The sequence below is a fragment of the Saccostrea echinata genome, unplaced genomic scaffold, assembly GCF_033153115.1.
Source record: "Saccostrea echinata isolate AGI-Se365-2 ecotype Australia unplaced genomic scaffold, CSIRO_AGI_Sech_v1 ptg000056l, whole genome shotgun sequence".
Classification (NCBI taxonomy): domain Eukaryota; kingdom Metazoa; phylum Mollusca; class Bivalvia; order Ostreida; family Ostreidae; genus Saccostrea; species Saccostrea echinata.
The window spans coordinates 4,908,567-4,922,473 of NW_026889805.1; the positions used below are offsets into that span (position 1 = coordinate 4,908,567).

At 34.2% G+C, this 13,907-nt stretch overlaps 1 protein-coding gene across 1 annotated transcript; it reads left to right on the forward strand.

The window, feature by feature from the left end:
- Nucleotides 1-42: 42 nt before the first annotated feature.
- On the forward strand, nucleotides 43-12,924 carry LOC133173388 (copper-transporting ATPase 1-like). Its single transcript, XM_061308369.1, has 21 exons — nucleotides 43-125; nucleotides 2,995-4,084; nucleotides 4,185-4,403; nucleotides 4,662-4,825; nucleotides 5,323-5,484; nucleotides 5,698-5,777; nucleotides 5,932-6,160; nucleotides 6,385-6,618; nucleotides 6,756-6,896; nucleotides 7,284-7,392; nucleotides 7,518-7,642; nucleotides 8,006-8,140; nucleotides 8,254-8,445; nucleotides 8,546-8,728; nucleotides 9,419-9,626; nucleotides 9,858-10,019; nucleotides 10,217-10,359; nucleotides 10,805-11,008; nucleotides 11,146-11,263; nucleotides 11,613-11,715; nucleotides 11,866-12,924. The coding sequence occupies exons 1-21, from the start codon at nucleotides 93-95 to the stop codon at nucleotides 12,113-12,115; spliced, it is 4,284 nt and encodes a 1,427-aa protein (XP_061164353.1). The 5' UTR covers nucleotides 43-92; the 3' UTR covers nucleotides 12,116-12,924.
- Nucleotides 12,925-13,907: the final 983 nt, after the last annotated feature.

The following is a 13,907-nucleotide window of genomic DNA, read 5'->3' on the forward strand; positions in this document are numbered from 1 at the left end:
ATCCTTGCTATTTATTGGGCAGAACAGCGGTTAATTGTTTTATGTCATATAGACAAACGAGTTCAAGCCACTCAGACTTTATAAAGTTCATCATGGCTAACCAAGGAAAATACATGAAGTTACCGGTGAGAGTTTATTTTTCAATGAAAATCATCAAAATATTTAATTATTTATTTATTTCTGTAAATTGTCAATTAAGTATAGTAGTACATGTAGATAATAACTTATGACCTAGTTTTGAAAGAACATCATGGATACATATTAATCTAGTATATGTTTATTAGATTTTATTTGATGTAGTAGATTGATTTTTTACAGTAGATTTTAACAAAATATTTCCTTTCATGGTCATGAAGTGTAAATTAAGATATAAATATACTGGTATATGTGTATCAGAAACAAAATCACATGACAGCATCTACTCAGAGGTCCCCATTAAGTCTAACGTACATATGTGATGCAACAAGGTTATGAAAATCATGACATATTGTAGAATTTTTCACGTCAAAACTTGAAATGTAAATAATGCCATCAGAATAATACAAAACAAGTAAATATGGTGTTTGAACTAAAATAAAAATAATTTATGCTAGATCATTAAATAGGATTTTTTCCCTAGGAATTAAAGCTGTGAAGAAATAAATCATATTACAACATGGATATCTTCTGTATATTCAAAACTGATATACATGTATGTCCAAATATTAAGTGCTCAGAAAACTTATAAAAACTTAATTAGTTGTATAGTGGTTATTAGATGTATGTATATAATCCTGATCTGTAAAATAGTTGGTTTATGTGGAAACACACTAAGTCAGAAGTTTATACTTGATGTGTCATGAGGTAACAGAGGTTCTTCTTTCTAAAGTAAAACTGCCCCATACTCTCTTGCAAGCTGATAAAAAAAATTAATTTTCAGTATTAATACATTTAAAATTATGTATGTAAAATGTATATAAAATTTTCAACTGATGTAGGAGAGGAAACTTATCCTTTATAGATTGAAACTAGGAAAGTCAGAGGATGAAGTGCTTCCACATTGTTAAAAGGGGCAAATTTGGCATCTAGAATATATAGACAATAACAATTTGAACATGTTATCAAATGACTTGAAAGACAACTTTTTGACAGTAAGGAGTATCTGTATTTATATTTTTGTCTGGTTTCCCCTGAGCATGTGATTTAGCACCACAGAGCATGGGATATAGTGCCACCAAACATGTGATATTGAGCATCACTGAGAATTTTTTTACCCATCTGACATGGTGATGTGAACTTTGTGTAAGATGTATATATGGAGAAAGACTGAAAGCCAGAAAAGGAGTTATTTGTTTAATCAATCTATCCCCTCAGTTTGTGTCACTGTTCCTATTATATCGTCACATTAATGATATCTAATATGTTGTAATTGCTATGTTGGCTTGTGGGGATTTTTCTGTTTACTAGCATGTGTATCTGTTAAATCCATCTCATAGGCAGAATATAGAATATATACTTGGAGCACAAATGAAATTTTTCTTAATAACAAAAATATTGATTAGAGTAGACAGTCTATAATCCCTTTGCAGAGCAAATGATATGATTAAGTGACTTGATAGAAAAACATAGTTTAAAAACAGTCTACAATGACTGATCACCAACGCTAAATGAACAGAAAATGGTGAAAAGTAGGCGTTTAACTGATTTGTTTATGTGATGCCCAAAGTGAATCAATCAGCGAGTGGAAAGGACGGAATATTTTGTTAGTGTAAGATTGGTACTTATCTGTCAGCTGAAAATGATCCTCCAAGAAATCAATAATTAGATATATAGAAAATGAACATCTTAATTCTCTTATTGTGAGGAACAGGTGTGTCAGTCCAAGACAGAAAAATTGACACCAATGTAGATGACCCAATGTACTTGGCAAACAAATATCTTCGTGTGCAGAGACATTTTCCGGAAATAAAAACATTATTTTCTATAGTACATTGTATGATGAATAGTTTTATAAAAGAAGAGGCTATCCCCTTTCTTATCAATCATTAACTAAAAGATTTTCTGTCATTTCATTCATGTAAATAGGGGCAGTGTTTAACTATCAAACAACATTTAACAAAACTGTTGGGCAAAATAAAAATATAAAAAAAAATATAAGTTTCAGTTTAATTCTTTACTGAAGGTGGTGCATAAATAGACGTGTTACGTGCTGATTTCCAGGTAACAGCTCCAATTTATTACTGCCAACATAATGGAAATGGCATAATTAAAAAGTCAAATAAATGCTAATGACAAATCATTGTTAATGATGAGATAAAACTTAATCGTAGAGTTTTACTTCCAGTCACTTCATGTTAATAAGATCGATCCAAAAACAGGGGATTTGGGTCACTTAAGAAAGGGTTTCAGCATTCTTATTTGTAAGCTAATACATGTAATATACAATGAATATTTTGTTAACAGATTGTGCATAGTTAATAACACCATCAAGAGTACCTCTTCCTGAAATATGACCTCCCATTATAAAGCATTTGATGTGAAATCGAGCATTTTGAGGGTTCATTCATTATATATGCAAGAATTACCATGTGCTTCAGTACATTTAAAAACCTGGACGTTTCTTATTTTCTTATGTTTACATTTTCAACTGTTAGGTAAATTTTTCTGGACAAATTTCATTCAAAATTCACAATTAATTAAGTACTGTATTACTATTAGCTACTAAATACAACACTGTTAAGTGTGATGTCACAATGGCTTTAATTAAGTCACAGTATGTTAATGGGCTGATACATACTGAGACTGAAAGAGTTTATTTCCATTTTGATATAGATAGATAGATTTTATTTGCCTATCATGGTCCCACTGGGGGCATAACATAAATACATGTACAAGTAAGCATGATTTGTAAACACTCAAGAGGACGTATAAGTAACTATAAATACCCGTAACCAGTATATAGAAATTTCAAAGAAATTTCTCAAAGATTAAAAATGTCTCAAATGACTATTTTAGGTATTTCTGGAAGAGAAGGAGGCAAAAATCACATACAGTCCGACAGAGACCTCCCCACCTATACTGGCTGAAAAAATCTCTGACTTGGGATATCCCTCAAAGGTCAAGTTAGTACATCCAGTCAGGGGAGACAACTGCCAAGATGCCATCATCAATGTAGAGGGCATGACCTGTCAGTCATGTGTCAAATCCATAGAATCCAAGATTTCAGAGGTCAGTGGAGTACTGGGAATAACAGTGTCCTTAGAGAAAAATCAGGCCTATGTCCAGTTCAACCCAGGCAAGATATCAGCTGAAAAAATAGCTGAAGCTATTGATGACATGGGGTTTGATGCTTCCATCCACTCCCTTACCAGAGACAAGGGTCTTACCACCAGGATTGGTGTAGAGGGGATGACCTGCCAGTCCTGTGTCCACTCCATTGAAACAGCCATGGGTGATAAACCAGGAGTTAGAGATATAAAGGTGTCACTCACTGATAAAGAGGCAGTCATAGTATATGATCCCACCCTCACAAACCCAGGAGAATTAAGGGAACAGATAGATGACATGGGGTTTGAGGCCACACTGGTAAAAGAGTCATCAATTGACAGTGAGTTTGACCGACTAGCTTCACGACAGTCCTCCACTAGATCAGTCCCAAGTGAACAAGTCTGCCAGATTTCTGTCATTGGAATGACCTGTCAATCCTGTGTCAAAAATATTGAGTCCAACATCTCATCTAAAGCTGGGGTAAAGTCCATATCTGTGTCACTTGAAAAAGAAATGGCCACTGTTACTTACAACATAATGGTTACAAATCCAAAAGCCATAGCTGAGATGATTGATGACATGGGATTTGAAGCTTCTGTTCAGGGTTCAGATACAGAGAATGATGTTGAAACTGTTGTGCTTGGAGTTGGTGGTATGACCTGTCACTCCTGTGTAAAGAGCATTGAAGACCACATTTCCCAGAACCCTGCTGTGAAGTCAATCAAAGTGTCTCTTTCAGATCAAAATGCCACCATAGTGTATTATCCAAACAGAGGGACCCCAGAAACTCTGAAAGATGCTATTGATGATATGGGTTTTGATGCATCTCTTCCAACAGGTACATAGAAATACTGCAGTTTATTATTAATAAGGTAATTTATTAAACATTTATGTCAGTATATGTGAATGCATGTACATTATATTCTTTGTAATTCCAGATAATATTGATGTGAAAGTGGTCCAGCCTAACAAAAAGGGCTCAAGCAAACAGAAGGCCTCTCATCATGACAGTGTGAAGGTAGACATGGATAAAGGCTCCGTCTCATTTCACAAGGATAATCCAGATGATGACCTAGAAAAATGTTTCTTGCGAGTCACCGGGATGACTTGTGCTTCTTGTGTGGCAACCATTGAGAAGAATCTTTTGAAAGTAGAGGGTAAGTACTGATAATCAGCATATTTCACTGGCTAATTACAAGGAATATACTAGATTATGGAAGTCAGAAAATTCAAATTTTCATCAGATGAATTGATGTTTTGTTGTAGAAGATTAGTCATGAAAGTATTTAATCTGTAAATTATTGTAGATATGTTAAAGCCAATGATTCATTAACAAAAATATCAGTCTCTGAAATTAACTGGTTGTTTCATATTTTAATATTAAGAAATTTGGTCACTGTTCTGTTTATCCCTAGGTATACACAGCTGTTTAGTGGCACTGATGGCTCAAAAAGCAGAGGTGAAATACGACCCTGCATATCTTTTGCCTTCCCAGATTGCAGCCAAAATCTCAAGTTTGGGATTTGAGGCCACTGTCCTTGAAAATGAGGGATTCGGTCAAGGGGTTGTAGAACTTCTGGTATGTTAATTATTATCATTTGTTTTTTGTATTACATGTATTTTTGCTGTTTAAAGACTAGAAGAGCTTAGAGAAGGGTAAGGTGTCCATCACCTGTCTGTTTGTCTGTGTGCCTTAATTTCAACAAATTTTCAAAATGATACTCCTCCTACAGTTTGGTATGATTTCAGTAGAATTGGTTCACAAGCAAACTATGCCAAGATGCATAAATCTCTTTATTCATTTTAAATTTAATGAACAGTGTTTTTATGGTTTCAAGAAAAAGATTCTTTCAAATTGCTCCCCCATCATTTTTAAATTTTTATTCTTGGCACAATTTTAGAAAATACAAGGATATATAATTCTCGACATTAAAAAAGGTGTTTCAAGTCTGGTACAACTTTTTTCTTTCACTATGGAAAAACTTACCAGTAGAGCTATAGTCTCATCAGAGACTTTTGGTTTGACTATCATTTCTGAAATGAAACTTAAACATTTGTCTCACACTGATTTTGTAGATAACAGGAATGACGTGTTCATCGTGTGTTCACATGATTGAGTCGTCCATTCTGAAGAAGCCTGGTGTACTTACAGCATCAGTAGCCCTGTCTACGTGTAAAGGGAAGTTCACCTATAAACCAGAGGTTACAGGTCCCAGGGCAATCATTGAGGCAATTAAGGTGAGCAATCTTTTGTGAAGGATTTCAAATTGTCAGTGTTATGGAGATAAAAAATAAACAACACAGGAAGTAAACTATAGATTGGTGTTGAAGTATCATTTAATCTCCATATTTTATTCAGTACCTATACAATACATGGAAAGGAAATGGGGAGCAGAATAAGCTCTCTCAAAAGCCTGTTAAAATCTTAGCATATTTTTTTCATTCTTCCAGTCTTTGGGATATGAGGCTGAATTATTCACGGATGATGATAAAGATGCAGCTCGTTATGATCACAGAGATGAGATAAAAAGGTGATGGTTCATTCTGTTTAATGGTACTCTAGTTATAAATTACATTGTAAAATTATTATATTTATAATAGACATTATGCATGCATATGACCAGCTGTTCTGTAGAAATATTTTTATCCCATCAGTATTTATTTTAAGATCTCTTTGATTTTTAGATGGAGAGCCTCATTTTTATGGTCCCTGATCTTTGGAGTGCCATCACTAGTAATCATGATGTACTTCATGTTTGCCTCACCCCCAGATGAGCCCACACCTGTCACTAACACTACAGGGAATATTACCACCGTAAAACCAGTATCACATGGCGGCCATTACCAGATCATGATTCTACCTGGTCTCTCTCTGGAGAACCTACTGATGTTTATTCTGGCCACACCTGTACAGGTAAAACAGGACAAATTCTTATGTCATTATTTTTAATAAAATTAAGTTTTTATGCATTGCTTTCCATATATTATTATTATTAAAGTGACTACTATATTTCAAGTCTGTCTATCCCTTTTCATGAAGAGATGACAAAAGGGACAAGTATTCATGAAAAGATATCATTAGAAATCCCTAAGTTTGTAAAGTGAGTAAAAACTTATGATGTTATGATTTGTTTTCAGTTTATTGGAGGAAGATATTTCTACATACAAGCTTTCAAAGCTGTCAGACATGGAGCAGCAAACATGGACGTTTTGGTAGTCTTGGCAACCACTATATCATATATTTACTCCTGTATTGTGGTCATCGTTGCTATGGTGATGGAGGAGAAAGTAAGCCCTGTAACCTTCTTTGAGACGACACCAATGTTGATGGTATTCATTTCACTTGGACGCTGGCTGGAACATGTCGCCAAGGTGGGAAATGTTAAGAATGGGAATATTCACAATCTTTTGACTTTGTTAACTATTTCACTTTTTCAGCAAAGCACATTTAAATCTGACAATTATATGTACAAATGTGACAAAGTATGTAATTTGTTGTATTTATACAGGGTAAAACTTCTGAAGCTCTGGCCAAGCTGATGTCTCTACAGGCCTCAGAAGCTGTGCTGGTGGAAATTGATAAGGAATTCAATATTCTGAATGAACAAACGATCAGTGTAGATTTAGTCCAAAGAGGTGATGTACTCAAGGTAATGAACTATGTATAGTTCTATAGAACATAAAGTTTATTGGTTTTCATTTTATTATGACATGTATAAGAATTATTATATGAATAATTTACAGTCAGACCTTGTTATCTTGAGCTCAATTTGGTGAAGAAAAAAATTTCAAGATATCTAAAGATTTGAAATATCAAATTTAAAACCTCTTAAAGAAAAATTGGTTGGAATTTATGAATCACTTGAACTTTTCCATGTAAAATGAGATATCAATGTTATGTTCGAGAGACAGAATTCAACGTGTAATTTGAAAGATTTAAAACGGATAAAATCATTGTTTTAAAAATATCAGTGTTAGGAAGGAGGATATTTTATTTGACTATGGCTCCCAGCATAAAACTATGGTATTTGATACAGGTGGTTCCTGGTGAAAAGATTCCAGTGGATGCTAAAATAATTGAAGGACACACAACTTGTGACGAGTCCCTCATCACAGGAGAATCCATGCCTGTCTCAAAGACCGTAGGTCTGTACAAAACCACCCTTTAGTTCTTTCTACAAATAATTGGATAAATGATTACTAATTTATAACTAGATTTTTTTTATTTGCAGATGCAACAGCCTATTGTAATATTAATATTTCATTTACAGGTGCAACAGTGATTGGGGGTTCCATCAACCAGAATGGAATGATACTGATAGAGGCCACCCATGTGGGATCTGACACCACCCTGTCACAAATCGTCAAACTAGTGGAGGAAGCACAAACATCAAAGGTAGACAACTCACGAAACACATACACATCAACACTTTAACAAGTAGAGTTATTGTTTCTTTAAATAGTGCACCAAGATACCATTTAGTGGGTTATATATGTATAAACAATGTACTAACATAACAGCATTTCAACAAATACAGTCAAACTCTCGAAGGGACCGAAAAAATACTTCGAGATAACCAAGGATTCAAGATATCCAGGGTAAAATACTTAAGGAATAAGCAGTTGGGACTTCAAAATCAGTTCGACATATCCATGGTATTTGAGATATCCGTGTTCGAGATACAGAAGTTCAACTGTATAACATCTAGAATAATTGCTTCATGAAAATTTAATGTATGTTTCTATATACCTTGTTTAGGCCCCTATACAACAACTGGCTGACAAGATAGCTGGGATGTTTGTACCCGGAGTGGTCATTCTATCCACTCTGACAGTTATTGCTTGGACCATTGTGGGATATGTGGATGTTTATAAAGTAGATGCAGACTTTGTGGTAATACACTCTCATTCTTATTTTCCATGCTACTAATACATTGTTTTTTGTAATAATAACACATTTACTTCAATTTTTTAACTCTTCTTAATTTAATCATCTTTTTTTTTCAGGATGATGGCACAATGTCAAAAGATGAGGTCATATTTCAGAAGGCTTTTCAGTATGCCATCACTGTACTGAGTATTGCCTGTCCCTGTGCCTTAGGCCTGGCCACACCTACAGCTGTTATGGTGGGGACTGGTGTAGGGGCTACAAATGGCATACTGATCAAGGGTGGGGAGCCATTGGAATGCTCTCACAAAGTAAGCCTATATTGTTAGAAATTGATAAACACATTTTAATATGGGTTAACTTATTTCTTTAGTTTGCAGTTTGATCTTGCATGTTTATTGTTTTGAACAGCTGAAGTGTATCGTGTTTGATAAGACCGGAACTGTAACTCATGGAGTCCCTCGTGTTGCCAGGGTAGCAATGTTTGTAGAGAACTCTGTCTGCTCCTTTATTAAACTGATAGCCATCGCAGGAACAGCTGAGACAAGCAGTGAACATCCACTGGCCTCCGCAATTGTCAAGTACGCCAAGCAGGTATGTACAGAGCTGGTGGGAATTATGACAGGTTAACAATAGATTTATAAGTTCATGTAGATCATTTTAACATTCATTTAAATAATTTTATCAAATTTGTACATAGCTCTACCTACAAGAATATTTTCAAAGAAAGTGTTATAATTTACTTTGGTTTTGGCCCCCATATTTTCGTTATGACTGTAGAAATCTACTTATTTCAAGTTAAAAAGTTACTACTGGAAAACAAAAAAAATTTCCTTCAATGAAAATACATGTATGTGTATTTTGTTTGAGTGTGACATTACATCTAGAACATTTATTCATAATTTAAACAAACATAAACAGAAGATTTTTTAGGGAAGTTTTTGATTTTAAACAAGAGAAGAAAGGGAGCATGCTTCATATCTTTTGAACATAAAACAATGTCCACTTGTTGTGAAAGATCAAGAAATACATAAAAATTGACATTTTAAAAAAATGTGGGAGACAAGGCTAATTTGTGACAACATACATAATCAAAGCTTGCATAATTACAGAACATTGATTGAGTAAATGCTTGCTTATTAATTTGTGTAGTATGATTAAACAAAACATACCTTAAGAGGTTTTTTTTGTTACCCTAGTTTGGGTCAAACGAAGCATTTTCATACCTTGTTCTTAAGTTTTATATTGGGAAAAAGTTAACACTTGAAATCAAACAATTTTCAGACTTTGAAGACGGAGACCTTGGGTAAGACACAGGGGTACCAGGCAGTGCCAGGGTGTGGTCTGAAATGTACAGTTACCCAGATTGATGGTCTTCTAACAGATATAGATCTGGAGGGAGTCAACAACAGGAAGAATCTAATGGGGAGCACAAGGGTCAAGACTGATAATGTTCTCTTTGATGGGGAAGAAATCAGTGCAACTATTGAAGGTTAGAAAAAAGATAATCAACCAAAAATAAAGATCTGAATTCTTGTATATAGTATATATATACTCTTAAAATGTGCTATGGTTAAGTTTTATGCTGTGCATTAGACGTAAGGAGAAAGCAAACACTTACATGTTTTAAAAAGTGCTAATAAATGTACATGTATATAAATTATGGAGCAATTTTTTTTTTCTTTGGATTAAGAGATTAATCAGAGTACCTGTTTTTGTTCAGAGAGTGGTTTGGTGGGGGCCATTGCCGCTACACCCTACAAGGTCCTGATAGGAAATCGGGAATGGATGACAAGAAATGGCCTGACAGTGACTGATAAAATGGATGAAACGATGACAGAGCATGAGAACCAGGGACAAACAGCAATTCTGTGTGCCATTGATGGTAGGTTGTATGTTAACGATACCATCATCATTATGTATCAAAAATTATTAATTGAAATTTTTAGCACTATTTTTTGCTGGACTTGAAAGAATTCTTACATATCCATAAATAACATGTTTGTTTCTTAGAAATGGGATTCATGTCTTTTTATATACCGCCGACCACATGATAAAACAGTCTGGATTATTCTGTTTTAGATGTGATAGTAGCCATGTTGGCGGTAGCTGACACTGTGAAGTCCGAGGCCCACCTGGCCATCAGCACACTGAAGGATATGGGACTACAGGTGGTTCTACTGACAGGGGACAATCAAAAAACAGCTAGGGCCATTGCCAGACAGGTATATTGCAACTTACTGTAAAATCACATATTTTGGTGGGGTCAGATTTTCTTTGTTTGAGCAAAAACTGTGGGTTTGTGGGAATTGGATTTTGTGGCTGAAGAATTGTTGAGTAGTTATGTTTATGACATTTTACATTTCTTGGTGGACATGAATTTGTGGGTGTTTTCATACCTCGAAAACAACGAAAATTAAACACCCACGAAAATTAGTGATTTCAAAGTAAGTCATTTATGGAAAAATTGTTTAAAAAAAGGGCCATAACTTTATGTAAACTTCGAGAAAAAACATTAGTTTTGTTCAAAATGAAAAGAGTGAGAATGTTGAAAAAATAAAATATTTTTGATATTAAGGTGTTTCATGATCTTCATTTAAAAGAAATATTTGGGGAATTTTAGGAGCAGTTTCTTTTGTGAATGTGAATATTTAATTTTTTTTTCTTTAGGTTGGAATTCAAAAAGTATTTGCTGAAGTGTTGCCCTCTCACAAAGTAAAAAAGATCAAACAACTTCAGAAGCAGGGAATGAAGGTTGCTATGGTTGGAGATGGTGTGAATGACTCGCCAGCTCTAGCACAAGCAGATGTTGGAATTGCCATAGGAACGGGAACAGATGTAGCAGTGGAGGCCGCAGATGTTGTCCTCATCAAAGTACGTGTCACTTTCTCATTTGTTATAAGCGTGTTTTGCTGCAATCAAATTCAGTCATTAAAGGTCAGAATTTACAGACATACAGACAATATGTGTGCCAAATATTGAATATACATGTAGATATTTTTTATATACAGAATGACCTGCTAGATGTAGCCGCAGCCATTCAGCTCTCAAAGAAGACTGTTCGTAGAATTCGCATTAACTTCTTTGCTGCTTCCATTTATAATCTGGTTGGGATCCCTATAGCTGCTGGTGAGTATGATTAAGTATTTATATCTGATTATTTGCTGTATTTGAATTCTTCTGTTGGAACTACCGTATATACTCGCCTATAAGTCGGTCCGCCTATAAGTCGGTTGTATTCTTGAAGTTTATATTAGAGGGATTGATCTTCTAAAATACCAGTCTTTTTATAACTTGCCTATAAGTCGGACATAGAGTTTTGGACCAAAGTTTAACTCCCAAAAATCCGACTTATAGGCGAGTATATACGGTACACAGAGACATCTTTGTCTGATAGGAATCTTTGTTCCCCTTGGATGGCCTCTGCAGCTATGGCATTATCCTCGGTTTCTGATTACTAAGTATGTTTATTTTATAGGAATCTTTGTTCCCGTTGGTCTGTCTCTGAAGCCCTGGATGGCCTCAGCAGCTATGGCGTTATCCTCAGTTTCTGTTGTCTTGTCTTCCTTGCTTCTGAAAACGTAAGTAAATTTTACAATGAAGTTTTTTTTGAAATCAGAATTTTTTATATAGTTCTTTAGCAAATTTGAGTTTTTAATATCTGAATAGAAAACGACATTAATGTCTAAAATATTTCCATGTAAAAAATGATTTTTTTCTTTAAAATTCAGTTTCAAGAAGCCTTCGAAGGAGAAAATGCTGACCCAAAAATACTATGCCAAATTTGCTGCTGACCAGGAACTAGACAACATTTCTGTTCACAGAGGTGTTGAGAGTCTGCCATCGAGTCGTGAAGGAAGTAAGCAAGGCAGTATTATATCACGCCTCAGTGGAAAAAAGAAGCCGGTCACTCCAGACCACACAAGTCTGCTGGAGATGGGTGACAATTCCGACTCCGATTCCAGTGAACATATGGAATAGTGGACTCTTCACAGCATTACTGCAGAGAGGTCTCTAAATGCATTCTTATTTGTTACTAATATCGTTTCACAAAACTTATAGACACTGGTTGATATACTGATACAGAATTTTTACTTGCACTAGCATAACAGGTTAATGTTACAAAATCAGTATTGTTGTTTACCGTTTTATTTCAAAGTGAACTGTATTTCACCATAAATATCCCTATTAAAATATATGTACTTACCTCTCCTTGCTATGGAGGAGGCACAAGGCTGTATTAATATATATATATGTGTATGTTGTATACATCTAATAGTTTGTTTTGTAAGCAGTACATTTATAATATTTTTTATAAATATTTTATTTTATGGTCCATAACTAATTTTTCAAAGTCTTTCTTATCATGGCCAGAATATGTTGTACTTAGTCCCAATTTTAAAATTTGTAAACACTTGTGATTCGCTCATCAAGATACCAGTTGTATATGTAATTTAAATGTTAAATATCCAGTAAATGTAGCTTATAAAATGTAATTGTTTAATTTTTCTGATATCAGATGAATAAGTACAAAATCTTGTTATAATTTCATATTTGTGAGAAAAGAAGTATGGTTCATTAATTTTTAGAATTTTTTTGCTTGTTAAGAGGCACACTTGTATATACGTTACTGATGTTGAGCTTTCATCAACTGAACTTTATTAATGTATTTAATTCACAATTGTTTAGAAGAATATTCAACTGTAAAAAAAAAACGCCTACTATGAATATATTGTTGCTTTTGAAATAAAAAACCTGTGTAAAATGAATTAAAAAAATTAACAACCTTATTCATAGAATTTCTTACACCTTATGAGCAAACCTGCACCGTTAAGAATGTCTTAAATAGGAGTTCATCAAGTGTGTTGGCTCCGAGGGAAGATAACACGGTTGAGTAGTACAGTACTGGAAAAATTTTTGATTCAGAACCCCATGTGTCGCCTTTTCTCATATTGAGCCGAATTGCAATACACAATAGTGTCACCCATCGGCAGATACTAGTATTAACGGTGGAGAAAATATACCTGCATACACAGTGCGTGTTGACCCTTGCCTCACATATATGTCGCCAAGATTTTCTGAGTTTCGATGATAATAGTGAAAGCATTTGAAATTATTTTAACAATGTATGGATTCATCATTGATTAATGAATAAATTTAGTGACTGATTGGTTATAGCTTTATATTATATTTCATGAATGTTACAAACCTGAGTATTATGAATGTTCAGAGACTTTATCAAGTGATAGAAGAATGAATATATTGCATAAACATCACCCATATCTTACTCAGGCATGGAAGTAATGACAGCATTTAACAATCAATATAAACAAAACCATAATGAAATTGATTTGCACTTTTTTGTAAGGGGTGACAGATATGGTAAGAGATTTCCTCTAAACTTTGTATGTACATGTACATTGTAAATGCAAAAGCTTTCTTTGAAATTCCGCGATGTTATGGGTGAACATGTACCATGAAAATGGCTCTCAGAGTTGGAAGATGCAAATTTTTGACAATAAATTTGAAATCTTCACTGCATCCTATGCGATTTGGAAGTACGAGTATGATCATTGCTGAAAAATGAAGTATGACATTTACCAAGAAGTTCTTGAGGAATTTGCCAACTCTAGGTGTTACCCTATGAATTAAAAAATCAAATATATATTTTAATATCGTGGATTCTTATAGATTTTTCTTTGAAATGTTTTGAAATTTACATATGATAGTACATATACAAATGAAAGAAAAAAGTACATCTGTACTTTTAAAA